Raw genomic sequence first — 16,740 nt, 5'->3', positions numbered from 1 at the left:
CATATGTATATACTTATATAAACACACACAGACTATGTTTAATATCAATTAATGATCTTTAAAAAAAATTGTTGCTCCTTTTTGTTGGTCATAAACCCCCTGTGAAACTTTGTGTTCAAGTCAAGTCAAATTTTATTTCTATAGCACATTTAAAAACAACAGAGTTGCACCAAAGTGCTGTACAGAACTACAATGTGCAAATAAAAAGCATCAAAATAGACAAGGCAAAATACAATTATAAACACATTACACCCGATACAATCCATTTAATAGATCATATAAAATTAATCAAAAGCGACTTAATTAAAAGCCAGAGAGAATAAATAAGTTTTAAGAGCCGATTTAAAACCGTATAATGACGGAGCAGTGAAAGTGAAAGTGAAAAGTGAACAGTTACAAGAAGCTGATTACAAGACCTAAGAGTTCTTTGGGGAGTGTACAGAGTCAGAAGGTCACATATGTATTTTGTGTTGATATAATCCATGTATATTTGGGACAATATCTCGAAATTGACCATGAGTCACACAGAGACTTCAACATTCAGCATACAAAACACAATAATGGCAACAATTCAATTTTATTTAAAGTAAATAATGAAGTACACTCAGTTCTTTTTATATACTAGAACTCTTGTGTATGTGAACTATTCTAACTAAGCATTCATTTTATTGCAAGCATCCAAGGCAATCGGTTTGCAATCTTTTTTTTTTTTTACTAATGAGATTTTAAAGTGTACTTTGATATAAGAATATTATCTGATGAAAACAAGAAACAAAAAAAAAAGATTTGCCAGTAATAAAAGAACAACACAAATATATCCTTCACTCATCATTTCTGCAGATGAAGTTGAGTTTGTTGTCTTGAGGAAGGCTGATCCAGCGCTGATCTCCTCCAGACTGAACTGCTCCAGATCTCACTGCAGACTCACAGTCCTCGTCTCCTGTGCCGTTCCCTGGAGCCCATTTCTGATAGCACACGGTCTCTCCGCTCACCCAGAACCAGAGGCCCACAGTGCAGGAGTGACGTAAACCCAACCACACCGCCTCAGTAGACGCACCTTTAACCACATTCATCACCTCCTCCTGCATCTCGACTGAATGAACCGAGACCAGATCCGTATAATTCTGTCTGCAGTATCTCAGAGCTTCAGGCCACGTCAGAGTCTTGTTGACCATAATCAGTTTATCTGGACACAAAACAAACCACAAGCAAAAACTAGAGAGAGACTGATCAAAAACAACATGCAGAACAAACACTGTGGAGGAATCTGTCATGTCAGACATGTAGCGTGAACTTTAAGATATCTGGAGGTGATGGATGGATTGTGTGTGTTTGTGAGGATCTGCTCACCTTCATGACACACAAAAGGATATTGGCTGTTGCAAGAGGTGTCTATCCATTTTCCTTGAGCGTTGTGTTCGATTGCTGCACAACTTTCATATCCTCCAGCATTATTAGGTTCATTAGTATTCCAGTATCTGAATGAGGAGTTACTCTGATCTGACCACTGCCATGAGTCTTTGACTCTGAACAGACCGATCCAGACATCATTAGATCTGTGACTATCATTGATGAACTTCTGAATCTGTTGATTCTCATTCTGGTTCCTCACACTGACCAGATCAGTGTTATTCTGTCTGCAGTATCTCTGAGCGTCTGTCCAGTTCTTCGTCTGATTGACAAAGACGAGTCCTGTGTTCACTTTAAGAAAAACACATGGAAACAGATTCATGAATTAGTTTGTTTATAATTATTATTATTTATGGTTTGGATGTGAATAAAAACAGCGGTGGAAGCATCAGAAACATGTGCCATTCAAAGAATGTTTCCACAGTTTATTATATATTAAATATTCACAATTTCTTTAAAAAAAAATCTGATATATCATTAAGCCCTGTAGGCATTTTTGCACATTCTGCACATTTTGCACATTTTCACATTCTGAGTTGCTTTTTTCTGATTGATATACACAAAAGTAAAGACTCATAACTCCAAAACTATAGCAAGGAGAGGCAAAAGGTATTGGTATCGTTTGATATAACTCTTTTTAATTTTTTAGAAAATTAACATTTACATTATATTTGGACATTATCATGCTGAGAAACTATTTTATTATAATGTTACATATCTTTCTTATTTGATAAGTTATTTACAAGTTCCCCTATATGTGAGCTGCATCTGGACCAAATTTTGTGGTGATAGCATAAAGTAATCAAAAGTTACAGCATTTGGAACTAAGGTAGCCTTTTTGTTTAGTACGAAAATGCAAAAAGGTGTGCACTCTAAGAATACTTTATTTGATACAAACAGGAGAAAATAAATATACAAACGTTTCGTACTGATGTCCATTTTATTTATTGATATGATGCACCGTGAAAACTAGACATACAAGAAACAACAACAAAAAAACACACACACAACTTAACACACTAAACACGCCACTAAAAACACAAAACAAAATGTACCCTTTTACTGTGTTTGACTGGTAACCAGCAGTAGAATGGTCAGGAGCACTAACACGTGTAACTGAATTCACGTTTCGCCATTCAGTTGGCGCTAACACTTCCAGGTTAAGTAGATCAGAAAGAGTCACATGACTGACATTCATTTTAGAAAAACTGCGAATACAACAGTACTAAAATACAATAACAACAAAATTATGAAATTGGCACAGAAATACATTTAAATTATTAAATCTTAAAAAAAAAACATCAACCTCTGAAATCCCCAGTATGTCATTCATTACCCACAGCTGACCTACTAGCAATACCCATATGTGTGAAATATGGGCAGTAAACCCCCGTGCCAGGTTGCGCCGATAGCCCATGATATTGTTTATCTAGAGATATTATCAAAAGCATCAGCCATATATATCAGGAGGATTTAGCATTTCCCAATTTATGTATTAAATGATTATTATTATTATTATTATTATTATTATTGTTGTTGTTTTTATTATTATTATTAGGTTAGGCCTACTTCTAGTATTAAACTGATATTACCGAACAATTAATTTGCCCTCTGTAAGGACCATCCATTGGCCCAAAGACGGAATCCAACGGCCTGGCGAAGGTTTAAAGCGTGTATGTCTTTTCAGCGATCCAGTGAAGTTCACTTAATTTATTGGAACTTAGTTTTAGTATTACTTGAGCTCTATGCGTAATCTGACTCCAATTTCAAATGATAATCAAATTTAGATCGTATTTCTGATTAGAAAATAATCATAAATATTGATTATGAATTAATTTAGATCTTTGAATATTCTGAATATCCCATACTTTCAGTTATTAATTCATTATGGACCCAATGCCGCACAGAGATCACGTCGGCCAATTCGTGTTTCTCACGGACACAAACTTGTTAATTCTGATTTTAGTCAGAGGATGTAGGGTGTGCTAATACCTCTAAAGTCGGTCGCCTACTGCTTACTCGGGCTAGAGAGTGTAGTTTAATTTAGCCATTTCCATACAACTTGCTAAACCAGTGATAGGCAGAAATCAAAAGATCTCCAGATGACGTGCCTACTGCTCCGTTCATACATGTGCCTTTAGTTTGACCTACCTTAACTAAGATTTGCGGTAGCACCAGCCTCCTTAATATATTAAAATAATGATTTCAGAATACTTCAGAATAAATCCAGATGTAACATTTATTTGTCAGGTAAAAATGTATCATGCCAATTACAGAAGTAAATTATTAAAAGCCAATTCAAAAATACATGACATCATTTAGGCTACTCAAAGATGACTCTAAAAGTAAGTAATGTTTTCCTGACAAAGACACACAGTAATGTGTCAGGATTTTCCAACAGGAAAATACTGACATGCATTACTGTGTGGGGGATGATCCTGGTAAAAGATTCCCAAAGATTGCTCTGTCCCCTCACCTTAAATACCAGACCAGAACAACAGGGGTTATACAAATGTTGTTTAGAGTTGTTTGGGCCAATCCATGTACCCCAGGGGGGTAGCACCTGGTTTCTTGAGATATCGTAAAGAGATATCAGCCAGAGAGGAGATACAGGATTCTCCTAAGTTCTCAATCTTTCTCATTAAACCAATGACTGCAATGAAATTAAGACCATTTTACCAATCGCACTGAGACCCTTAAAATGATACCAAACATGAAAAGGAAAAAACAACACATTCACAAGATATGCGATATATAGACATTCTTAATTTAACTTTCAGTGACTTGAGGAGGGAGAAGAGGAGGGAGAGGGGGGATGAGTTGAAGTCAAACAAAGGGACAAGGAGATAAGTTTGGGCAGGACAAGGTTCTGTGCTCTGTCTTTGCTATCTGCTGTCCAGGGGGCATTTTATGGCTTTATTGCAGGGTGAGTTTTGTTTTAGCAGGAAAATCAGTTCTTACACCTCCAATAATTTCATTGCACAAGTTCACGTTCAAGTAGCACATTTAAAAACAACCACAGTTGACCAAAGTGCTTAACAATGACAAGATCCACACAAATAAACAAATAAACAAATACAGTAGAAATTGTCTCAGTCGCAAAACTCAACTCGAAATAAAAGCTAAGGAATACAGGTACAGTGTAGGTCTTAAGCAATGACTTTACATTTCAGCATTCCTAGCTGTTCTAATATGAACCGGTAAACTATTCCAGAGATTAGGACCAGCCACTGCGACGGCTCGGTCACCTTTATCTTTCAACCTGGATCTCAAAACATCGAGGAACATCTGACTGGACGACCTCTGTAGGAGCCATATTTAGAATTTTGTGCACTACCAAATTGATACTTGTTTAATTCACTTATTTTATATTTTTCTTTTATGTTTCATATTTGGACTAACCTGTTCACGTGAATAGACTTGCTCCTCCTCCTTGACACGTCATTACGGCGCGAATGTGCAGGTCTTAAATGTGTATTAGAATTGTTGGTAGAGTGTGGAGAGCAACAGTTTTCTTCAATCGCATGCTATGGTATCGATGCTCACAGCGATATTTTGTTTTTTGTTTTCTTGGAAAGTTTAATTTAATTTTTTTGGGATTGAAAGTATACCGGAGATTATGTTCAATAAACCGTGGCTTTTGTTATGACTGCATCTCCGTGCGTGCTTTGTGGACATGTGAATCGGGAGAGACTCCTCCGCTAACCTCAAAAGGGCTAAAGAAAGTTTTAACAAGATTAGCCTCTACAACCTCAGTGCTTTGACGGGAGAGATAAAAAGTGTTTTCACGTTGCAAAGATAATAAAATATTAGATAGATTAGCTTACTCCTCATTGAAAATGATTTAAAAACATTTAGTTTGATTATACAATGAATTACAGAACTATAATTACAATTATTAAGTCCATAATGTAAAGTCCGAACACTGCAATAGTCATCAATGAAAATTAAAGAGTAGCTTTTTTAAAAAAAAAAAAAAAAAACTTGTTTAACACGAACAGTTTACAGTTTGTTTAACAGTAGGCTACTTCTGTTTTCAGTTTTTCACAATGTATATATGGGCCACAAGATAAATATTGAGAAAATAAATGTAGACAGTTTTATTATACTGCTATCAGCATGTTGAGTAGGATGTATCTCTCGTTGTCTCTGAGAGAATATGCGCCAAAACTCGTCAGTGTTTACTTTTATTTTCTGAGGTGGATAATTGACTGGGGTTTGAGATTTCTTCACCGGCACAACTCTCACAGAAAGGCACATTGCTTGTGTGATATCTACTGACTTGTCTTCATGGTTTAAAATGGAAAACGTATGTAATATTGCGCCGGTTTTCTTTTCTTTTTTTTTTTCTTTTTTTTCAATTAGAAAATGATGGACAACAGTTCACGTTTCCTGTGATGATAAAAATTAAGTAAATATTAAATAAATTAGTAAATAAAGTGAAAAGTGAAACAATTAAATGAATGATCAAGTAAATTAATAAAATATATGCCGGTGTATAGCCTATGTACTGGCAGGCTTGGAAGACGAGGGTAATATGGTTTAGCTATCCAGTTTGCAACACAAACTGGAGGTAAGCAACAGTTTGTTAAATTGCATTCAGTTTGATAGCCACAGAATTTAAAGATATCCCGGACGAAAATCACACAGTGTACAGTGTAAAACTTTGACCTGTAAATGAATGGTAAAATACTGGCAACACTGTTGTCAGTTATTTACTGTTAATTGTTCAGTTCTTTACTGTAATCTATGGTATGTTACTGTAAAGATACCATGCTAGAGTTAACTCATTTCATTTGCAGAAACCGACTGCCTTAAATTGGCCAACAGACATTACATTTATAATTATTTATAATGCGCCAATAATGTGAGCATAATATTACTGTGAACTTATTTATTTGGAGTCCACTAAGAAATATTTTAAATAAAGAGATTTTCACTGAATCAGCAACTACACAGTCCTCATCAGAACGTATAGGCTCACTATTGGCCAGCATCACACGCATCACACACATGACCACCGGCGATGAAGAGAGATAAATAGATAGCGGGTGCGGGGAGAGAGTATGTAGGGATGGGAAGTTAGGAGTGCCGTCGCTACTGTGATGAATGCTGATGCTTTTGAACTGCAAGAGCCCGGCTGGACTTTGCCCTTTTGATACGACTTACGGTGGGATTTCCCCTTTTGTGACTGAGACTGTCAGACGTCAATGTGAGTGCTGAAGTGACGACACACTGTGACGACACCGCTCACATTTCCCTTCATGTAACGGTGTGGAACCCTTTTGTTGAACTTATTCTTGTACTAACAGATGCTGTATTACTGTTTTTCTTGATTGCTTAAACACTATAACCATGCTTTTGAACTAAAAAAGCTCCAAGGCCAAGGCTAAGGCCAAAGAGACAAGCAGTGCCACTCTAGTTGCCCATGTCTTTGTCCATGGTTTGATTATGAGGGAGGCTGGGCAACGAGTACAGCCAAACTCGAGTCGCTTCACCGTCGCCTCGATCATAAGAACCTTCCTGGAGAAGAACAGGTACAGTAGATGTGCTTCAGACTGCTCTCTACTGTATTTGTTGAGAGCTGTACACTGTGCTGTTACAACACATACATGAACTGTAGCTGTTGCCCTACACTACTGGAATAAAAAGAATTGCAATCGATTGCCTCACATACCGATAGAGTTTTCTGAATGCTTCCATTTTGTAAAAATTATGTGTTACAGTAATCAGTACTTCTATTTTTCTAGAACACAGAGATGATGAAATGGAAGAAGCCTGCCAAATATTTCAGTTGATGCAAGAGGATTTATTTATTTATTTTATTTTTTTGGTGTGTTGTACTGTACAGTACATTAGGGAATAAAAAAAATATGTGCCAATGTATCCATTGGTTGTGCCTTTTGTGTTTTGGGGTTTGTGAGGGGGGAACCACAAGCAACATAACTTACCATGTAAGACTAAATGTAACTAAGACTAAGACTGTATGTAAGACTTGTAGTGTGTGTGATTTTGAGGGCTTATGTGTGATGTCTGAGGGCAAAGTTTGTTTTTTCAGCAAGAGTGAATGGTTTTGAGTATAGAGCTTCATTTTGAACTGAAAATAGGATGTTTGCTGTGTGTTTACTGTTTTGAGAAAACGAGGCATAGTTTCAAGAAATGTGTTTAAGCAATCAAGAAAAACTGTAAGCATGGAGTATTAAATGGAAATGTATCTGAAACGTGTGTATTTCACAAATATTGCATTTATTTCACTTCAGCTGTGGTAAAGTATGCAAACACCACGTGAGCGGTATAGCTACGGGAAGCAGAAAGTGTCCGACTCACTCTCAGTTTTCAGCTCCTGCACGCGGCAACTCTCTCCGATCGGTTACTCGCCACAGCCGCAGCCGATGAACAACTAACGAGAGATAAATCTACTTCATCTTATGCTGATAACGGTGTGACAGAACGGCTACCTCTCCCTCATAACCAGCAATAATTTTCATTAATGACTGATTATTCCAGTTTTCAGATATATTATAGACTGAGTTATAGGCATATAATTAAAATTATTAACATTGTATAACTGTATAATCTAAATGTTTTTAAATAATTTTCGATGAGGAGTAAGCTAATCCATCTAGGATGTAGACTTTAGATTTTGGTTGAAAATGAAATTTTGGTAGATTTATAGGCCTATTAATAGGTTGCTTTTAAAAGGTGACCATAACTTCTAACTAAAACACAAACTATTATTTTTTTCATGTTGAAAAGTTATCTTTTAAAAAATTGTTGCTAACACTTATGTCCAACACCTTGTAAAACTTGTAATTGGGTTAGTTCTATTTTTGTTACACCATCTTGTAATTGACCATGCTTGAGTCACACACACACTTCAACATTCAACAGCAAAACAACAATGGTAGCTATAATAAGTCAAGAGTAAATGTGAAGTAAATTATCAAGTACTCTCAGTTCTTTTTTTAGTTTCTAGAACTCTTGTGCAACTGAACTATACTAACTAAGCTTTTTTCAGTACAACATACTATTCCTATTTTACTTTACATAGTTTTTTAAGGCAATCGGTTTGCATGATTTGTTAAGTGTCTATTAGATTTTACAGTGCAGTATATGGTGTATCTTTTATAAATGAATGTTTGTTCTGATTGTATGGAGCTGCACTTACTGTTAGATGAACTGCAGATGAAAGTCAGGCTGTCACTACATTGAGAATCATGCCATTGTCCATTTCTCATCATAACACACTCATCTCTGCCGTCAGGTTGTCCAGATCCCCAGTTCAGATAGAGCGCAGGTTCACCTGAAGACCACTGCCATTTCCTCTCCAGTCCAATCCAGACATACTGACCAACTCCATCATTCACACTCTTGTTCAGCTCGTTCATGTCGTTCATGTTGTCAACGGTGGCCAGATCTGTGTAATTCTCTCTGCAGAATCTCTGAGCTTCAGTCCAGTTCTTCAACACGTTTATAAAGTGATACTGACGCTGAACACATTCAGATACGGAGCAGAGAGCTGTGAAAGAGAGCGTTTGATTTAATGCTTTTCATATCAGGGTCAAACCTGATGAAACTATAAACCATAAATAATACAACAAACACACTCACCAATGAGAAGAAGAATCAAATATAGAGTTTGGTCCATTTCTGAGGAAGAAACACATTGAAAAACTCAGAAATCAAACATTTACAGATTCATTATGGAGTAAAATATGACAATTTCAGGAACATGAATGAAACACATAATCATTGAGACAATATTAACATCTGAAAGTGTAATTGTGTTTGAAGAATGAACATGTTCTTACTTTAGAGGTCGTGTGTTTCTGTCCTGAGTCTGATGTTTCTGTCTGCAGGTTTAAACTATGTGATTATTATATCTGCTCTCATCCCTCATTCAGCTCATCACATCACTTGTTTATTACTCTAAAACTAATTTTCATATTTGACTTCCTCCGTATTTGTTCATTGTCCACCTCTCTTTTTCTTTATTTGCATATTGACGTCAGTATCAGTAAATCTACAAGTTCTGTAGGATAAAGTCTTGGCAACAACATGGACTAATCAGCAAACTATATACATGTAAACATTCATAATTTATATTTGAACATTCACAACTAAACAGCTGCTTTAATGTAATTGCTGGACTGTATAACTCGTGTTACATCCCGGTTCAATTTGACTTGTATGTTTTAATTTCAGTCTGGACCACTTTTGTCAAATGTGACCCTGGACCACAAAACCAGTCACATGGGTATTTTTATTATTATTGAGATTTATACATAATCTGAAAGCTGAATAAATAAGCTTCCCATTGATGTATGGTTTGTTAGAATAGGACAATAATTGGTCGAGATACAACTATTGAAAATCTGGAACAAAATCGAAACATTGAGAAAATCTCCTTTAAGAAAAACAACTGAAAACCAATTCATGAATCAGTTTGGTCATTATTCTTATTCTGATTTACAGTTTATGGTTTTTAATGTGAATAAGAGCAGCGAAGCATCAGAAACACGTGCCATTCAAAGTCTGTTTCTACAGCTGATGATATATTAAATATTCACAGTATATTACGTTTTTGCTGATAAAAACATTTCTGAATATTGTGATCATTTTCAAACTCTTTATTTCTCCATTATGTTTCCTTACATGATTCTCTAAAATATATTCATTAAAATTTATTCTGGCCAAAACAATGGTTTGATATGTACAGTAATTTACAGTATAAATTTTGCTGAAAAAAAACCCTACAATTAAATAATTTAATTGAATTAATTAAAAATGATTCTCTATGCTCTCTAATGGCAGATTCTGAAAGTTATCCAAAATAAAAGATCAACATGCATTAATTAAAAAAAAATTTCCAGTCCAATATCGGTTTGTCTCTAGAAATTTACTACAAGTTATCTCCGCTATATTTATGACCACATTAAAAAGTAGAAGAAATCCCTATTGCATTAAAATTTTGTACAGTATATGGTGAATCTTTTTATAAGAATGTTTATATGAGTATTTATTGTGATTGTATGGAGCTGCACTTACTGTTGTTAGATGAATTGCAGATGAAAGTCAGGCTGTCACTACATGACACATCATGCCATTCTCCATTTTTCATGATAGTACAGCTCTCATCTCTGCCATCAGGTTGTCCAGATCCCCAGTTCAGATAGAGCGCAGGTTCACCTGAAGACCACTGCCATTTATCAACACTCGTCCTCTTCAGCCCAATCCAGACATTCGGGACACCTGTATCATTCACACTCTTCTTCAGCTCGTTCATGTCGTTCATGTTGTCAACGGTGGCCAGATCTGTGTAATTCTCTCTGCAGAATCTCTGAGCTTCAGTCCAGGTCTTCAACACGTTTATAAAGTGATACTGACGCTGAACACATTCAGATACGGAGCAGAGAGCTGTGAAAGAGAGCGTTTGATTTAATGCTTTTCATAACAGGGTCAAACCTGATGAAACTATAAACCATAAATAATACAACAAACACACTCACCAATGAGAAGAAGAATCAAATATAGAGTTTGGTCCATTTCTGAGGAAGAAACACAGTGAAAAACTAAGATAATCTCATATTCAGTAATAAATAATGTTCTATGTGTGTGTGTGTGTGTGTGTGTGTGTGTGTGTGTGTGTGTGTGTGTGTGTGTGTCTGTGTGTGTAGTATGAATGTAATGCAGACGTACTACATTCGCCATGTTGTCATTATCATGTGACCTACCAGCGTCAGTTGCGTCGCTTCACTACCATTCATCAATCCTCTCCTGTGGCCTCATGGGATAGTAAAGTGTCCATCATATACACACTTCAGAATCTCAGGAAGAAGTAGATCATCCGGGTACTTTTTAACAACTCTTTTATGAGTGCTGTGAATTCAGACATAATTCTACTGTCACATACTGTCTTCACCTACTATATAGTGATGAATGGGATTTCAGATGTAGCCTTTGTGTTGACAAGAGGGTTTGAGGGATTAAAAAAGACAAAATGAAGAGAAAGGAAAGATGTTTCCTTGTTGAGGAGGAGACACGACAGACATTCACAACAGAGACGAGATAAAGACATTAAAGTGCTCATATCATGCTTTCATTCCCCTGAAGTCCATTTCTAATGTTAGTAAAGGTTGTTGGACTCTCATTATCTCACTGAAATAATATCATCATGTTCTGCTGTTTCAGAATAAATGTGTCTTTATTTCCTCCGTCTAAATACTTCATTGTGATTGGCTGGAATGCGGACATTAAAACATTGTTATGCGTTTTTAGAATTCATCTCTTTGTGATTTTTTTTTTTGTTTCATACTCCTGCTGTTTACTGTTTTTTTTTTTTTTGTTGTTTTTTTTGTTTTTGTTTTATAACACATGAACACATCTGCGTGTAAACACATCCTCATCACTCATTTGCTTATGTCCAGACCACATTTAGACATTCAGGATGGATGATATTTACATCTCTGACGTGGAAAAGAAGGATAAACACCATTGACCTTTAAAGAGATGCAATCAAATAATTTTTGAATGGTTCAAAACTTGGTCTTTTTTAGATATGACATCAAAAAAAAAAAAAAGGACTTCATTCAATCTGGTGGCCGTCATTCAAGTGGTCGAGAGGATGAGTCAAAATCTTAGGAGGGATAAAAATAAAAAGCAGGGTTAAAAAACATATTTTCTAAAACATGTTTAATTTATGGTGTGAATGAACATCTATCTATAAGATATTGAATAAAAGTTGGTTCCCTTTTGAAACATTTACTCGTATTGCGTTGCTAGACACTAGACGCTGATTCGCGAGCATAGTCGATACTTCGATGAAGAGCAACGTTGTTCATGTCCTCCACGCCAAACTAATGAGCTTACTTTCGCTTAAGACCGCATTACTGCTAGCATTAGCATCGGCTAAGCGAGTGGGAGACCTGCAAGCTCTCTGTCAGCGCTTCCTGCCTTGAGTTTGGGCTAACGACTCCAAGGTTGTCCTCAAGCCGAGGGATGGCTACGTGCCCAAAGTGCTCTCTACTCCATTCAGAGCACAAGTGATTACGCTGTCCGTTCTTCCCAATTCAGAAGACGAGTGTCAACCTCACTTACTCTGCCCTGTTCAGGCCTTAAGAGTATACATTCAGCGCTCTGCCGAAGCAGAGACAATCCCGTTGGGTAGTGGATGCTATAGCGTTGGCTTACGCTTCGGTGGACCTTCAATGTCCCCTCGGAGTCAGAGCTCACTCTACCAGAGGTGTGTCTATTGGTGACTTCTGTGCGGCGGCCGGCTGGTCCTTGCCGTCCACCTTCAACAGATTTTACAATCTGGAGGTCCCTCTGTCCCCACAAATCCTCTCTGTCTAGCTGGAGTTGACCTCGAGGCGAGCTCAACCCGCTATTACCCTTCCAGAGGCTCCGATCTCAGTCCGAGCCCTTCATTGTAGGCATATCTTGCTCTTCGCCCTAATCATAGGGACCCTCAATGGAGCGTTCCAGGCTAGGGCCACAGAACATGTCGTTCTGCTCATAAGCACGGTGTGATTGGATTGGTTCCCCATAGTGTCAAGCGACGCAATACGAGTAAACATTTCGAAAGGGAACGTCTCGGTTACTTACTGAGATAACGGGAATGAGTATTGCATGGACGGCTGTGCTATATCGCTTCACGTCTGGCGTTCATTGCTTCATTCAAATTAAACTTGATTCCTATGGCGAAATGAACTGCTTTTATAGGCAGACGCCCAGCCGCGATTGACTCGCTCAGACTCGCTGTTTCGCCATGGGTTCGTGCAGTTCCCCCTGAGCAGCCGATGAGCGCGCTCAGATCACCGCTCTGTTATGGCTGTGCAGTGGCACTGCGCTTTTGAATTATAGGCTTAAAAATTCGTAGAAAAGGAGTTTTCCCCATAGAGTCTAGCGATGCCATACAAGTTCCCGATATCTAAGGGAACCGAGGTTACACAAGTAACCGACGTTATCTCCTTATATTGAACATATACTGTAACATCATATCATCTTAAATAAATACTAAGTACATTAATAAAACCCATAACTGATATTTAATTCTGGAAGCTTGTAGACAGTAAAGTCATATTAATGTATTTCTTTGGAAGATCACATAAGCTGCAAGACAGCATGAACATATGAAAATAAAAGTTTTTGTTTTTTTTCTGATAAATATCTGATGCCTTAACATCTTTAAACAAACTTTCACAAATATGTCAACTCAAAAGCCCTGAAGAGTTACAATCTCATTTACATATGACAATGAAACTTTGTTTGAATATTATAGAAAATAAAATTAAAACATTACTTTTTGTGAAAATTCTTATTTTGTTGTTTCATACTCCTGCCGTTTACTGTTTTTTATTTTGTCTATAACACATGAACACATTTGCATGTAAACATCCTCATCACTCATTTGCTTATGTCCCCGTTTAGACGTTCAGGCTGGACAAAATTTACATTTCTGACGTGAAACAGGAGAAACAGTGAGTGTTATTGTTCTAGTCATATTTCATTAAATTTAATTCAGTCTTATTCATTTGCAGAGATGGGTATAAATATATTGTTACGTCCCAGGTCTAGGGTCCAGGAGTATAACATAAATAAAGTCTTTACACCTGACTGCTAATTTTATTTATTAAAACGTTGTTAAAATGGTCACTGTCAGCACACGACATCAAAAAGGATGTGTATTGTGATTGGGTCAGGGTTGGGTCAAGGCCAAACTTACAAACAAAAACTGAATCTACCCTTTTCCCCGAAGCAAACGTATTACCCTCTCAAAGAAAAAGTCTAAACTAAACACAGGCACTGAACTGACTCACTTACTAACCAAAAACAACAAACATAAAAAACAAGAGAAAATGAATGTTCACAACAAAGAAAATGGCACCCAACCCCTACAGCTTCTGTGTTTTAGTGATTTTTACAGTATTATGGTAAATGGTAAATGGACTGCATTTATATAGCGCTTTCACAGACCTATGACCACCAAAGCGCTTTACATAGCCTCACATTCACCCATTCACTCACTCATTCACACACCGACGGCGGTGTCAGCCATGCAAGGCGCCATCCAGCTCGTCGGGAGCAGCTGGGGTTAGGTGTCTTGCTCATGGACACCTCAACACTTGGTCAGGTGGAACCGGGGATTGACCCACCAACCTTTCGGTTTGTAGACAATCTACATATTAATAGTAACAAAACTACTATTTTCACAACAACTAGTTTAACAACAAAACTTTCCTCACATCCTAAAAGAGCATCAGCGATAAGATTTTCTGCACCCTTCTTGTGGCGTTTGTCAATGTTAAAACCCTGGGCCACCAAAGACCTCGCCTGACAAGCCAGACACACATCGAGATGTTGGGTCTGGGAACACACCATTGGCAGGACTCAATCCGAGGGCCGGGAGAAACGGTTGTCTTTCAGATTCCCTCTGCACACAATAGGATAGCGCTACAACCAACCAGAGCGTTTTCCCACCAGGAGCTAGTTGATAGATAAAAAGTTTGCCGTATCCGGTTGGCAAAACTCCGAACACATCTTCCTTTTTTAAGAATGACTTCAGTGCCGTTCTTTGTTCTTTCCTCAAAGAAAAGCTTAACTCCAAGTCTTCCAGAGTTGCGGCCAAAGCCGATTCGAAAGACCCATCTTCTTTGTTTTCAAGTAACAGGGAATTCACGCAGAACCAACACAACTCTGCCGTCGTTATGTTAAGCTCGCCCACCGACTCTATACACGATGTGATTGGCCTGACTAGAGTTTGGTTTTTCCAGCTCGCAAGTCAACGGAGAGTTGCTAGACGACACTGGCTGCAAATTACATTTGCTGTCTCTAGGGTGCCTCTAGATTTCTAGGCTTTTAATGTTGTTTACGTGTCTATGTGGTGTTTTTAATACACTTTAAGACAAACCATGTGTAAATTCATAAGTCGACACCATTTCTGAGTATTTTCTTCTTAAAACTGCAGTGAACCAAAGACAGTCTCAAAAACACGGTTTGAAATCTCTGGGGCACGTTCAAGTTCAAAACGGTGCGCAACGTTTTGCTACGGTTTCCGGGTTGAACTAGCCTGGCAAGCCAGACCTACATCAAGATGTTAGGTCTGGAAACTCACCATAGACGCTGTTTAATCCGAGGGGCGGGATAAACGGCTGTCTTTCAAATTCCCTCTGCACGCAATAGGACAGCGCTTAAACCAACCAGAGCGTTTTCCCACCAGCGGAGCTTAGTTGATAGATTCAACTTTTGCCATATCTGGCCGGCAAAACTACGAACACATCTTCCTTTTTTTAAGAATGACTTAAGTGCCGTTCTTTGCTCTTTTCTCAAAGAAAAACTTAACTCCAAGTCCTCCAGAGTCGCGGCCAAAGCCGATTCGAAAGACCGTTGTTCTCCATCAGCAGCCGCCATTCTTTGTTTTCAAGTGGAGAAATTAAAGGAGAACTCTGGTCAATTTTAACATTGAGCTCATTTTTTTGTACATTTGGAGTGCTGTCAATACAGAGAACAACGACAAAAATCGGTGTTGCCTACACCGTGTTATCCTCTTTTTAAAATTTGCACCCTGTTGACTTCAATGGGGCAAGTACTAAACCTGCTTTTAGCCTCTTAACATCCTTGATGTGTCATTACAAGTGCACAGAAAATGTGAGTGATTCCTTCAGAGTGATCACGAGTGAATCTGACTGCAGTAGATGTGAAAGATAAGAATAAAAATGATGTTATTTAAGCCAGCGCAAATACCTGTATTTACATCCTGTTTTTCGGTCGAAGGCCACAGTAATCGATTGTCGAGTTCACGCGCATAGGTTTAGTACCTATGATCACGCGCGTGAACTCGACAATCGACTACTGTGGACTTCGACGAAAACAGGAGGTAAATACAGGTATGTGCGCTGGCTGAAATAACATAATTTTTATTCATAAAGATTTCGTAGATTTATCCACGGCCAAATCCTTGGGGAAACGCCTGGAGAGGCAATCAAAGTTGGGGTGCCCAGACGGCCTGGGTAAAAATAATGATTTTTTTTTTTGGGGATTTTTTTTTTTGAGATGTCTAACTAGGGGTTTTAAGGGGTGCCGAATCTATCCCAGCCATTAGTTTTGAGTAAAAATGACTTTACAAAAAAAAAAAAAAATGACCACATAAAATGGTTTTATTGAACAATTACAAAACAAAACTTACTACATCGGCTTAAGGCGAGACACTACAGGTGAATAGAGTCAAATGTTTAACTAGCAGATATCACCATGAAACTTTCCCAGTTGATTACCTATATTAAGATGAGAAAAAAATGTATTACAAGTTTTCTGTAATTTAATGTTTAAATA

The 16,740-nt window shown here is 37.6% G+C and overlaps 1 protein-coding gene across 1 annotated transcript; it reads right to left on the bottom strand.

Annotated features, from left to right (window-relative positions):
* Positions 1-821: 821 nt before the first annotated feature.
* LOC308684715 (C-type mannose receptor 2-like) lies at positions 822-9,058 on the bottom strand (the record flags this gene model as incomplete). The annotated part of the gene is made up of 4 exons (XM_081355969.1): positions 822-1,186; positions 1,351-1,701; positions 8,579-8,929; positions 9,022-9,058. The coding sequence occupies 4 exons, from the start codon at positions 9,056-9,058 to the stop codon at positions 822-824; spliced, it is 1,104 nt and encodes a 367-aa protein (XP_081212095.1).
* Between the last annotated feature and the right edge of the window lie 7,682 nt (positions 9,059-16,740).

Source organism: Scardinius erythrophthalmus, assembly GCF_964197995.2.
Source record: "Scardinius erythrophthalmus genome assembly, chromosome: 2".
NCBI lineage: Eukaryota > Metazoa > Chordata > Actinopteri > Cypriniformes > Leuciscidae > Scardinius > Scardinius erythrophthalmus.
The sequence above is the reverse complement of the archived record's forward strand: the minus strand, read 5'-3'. Positions and strand labels throughout refer to the sequence as shown.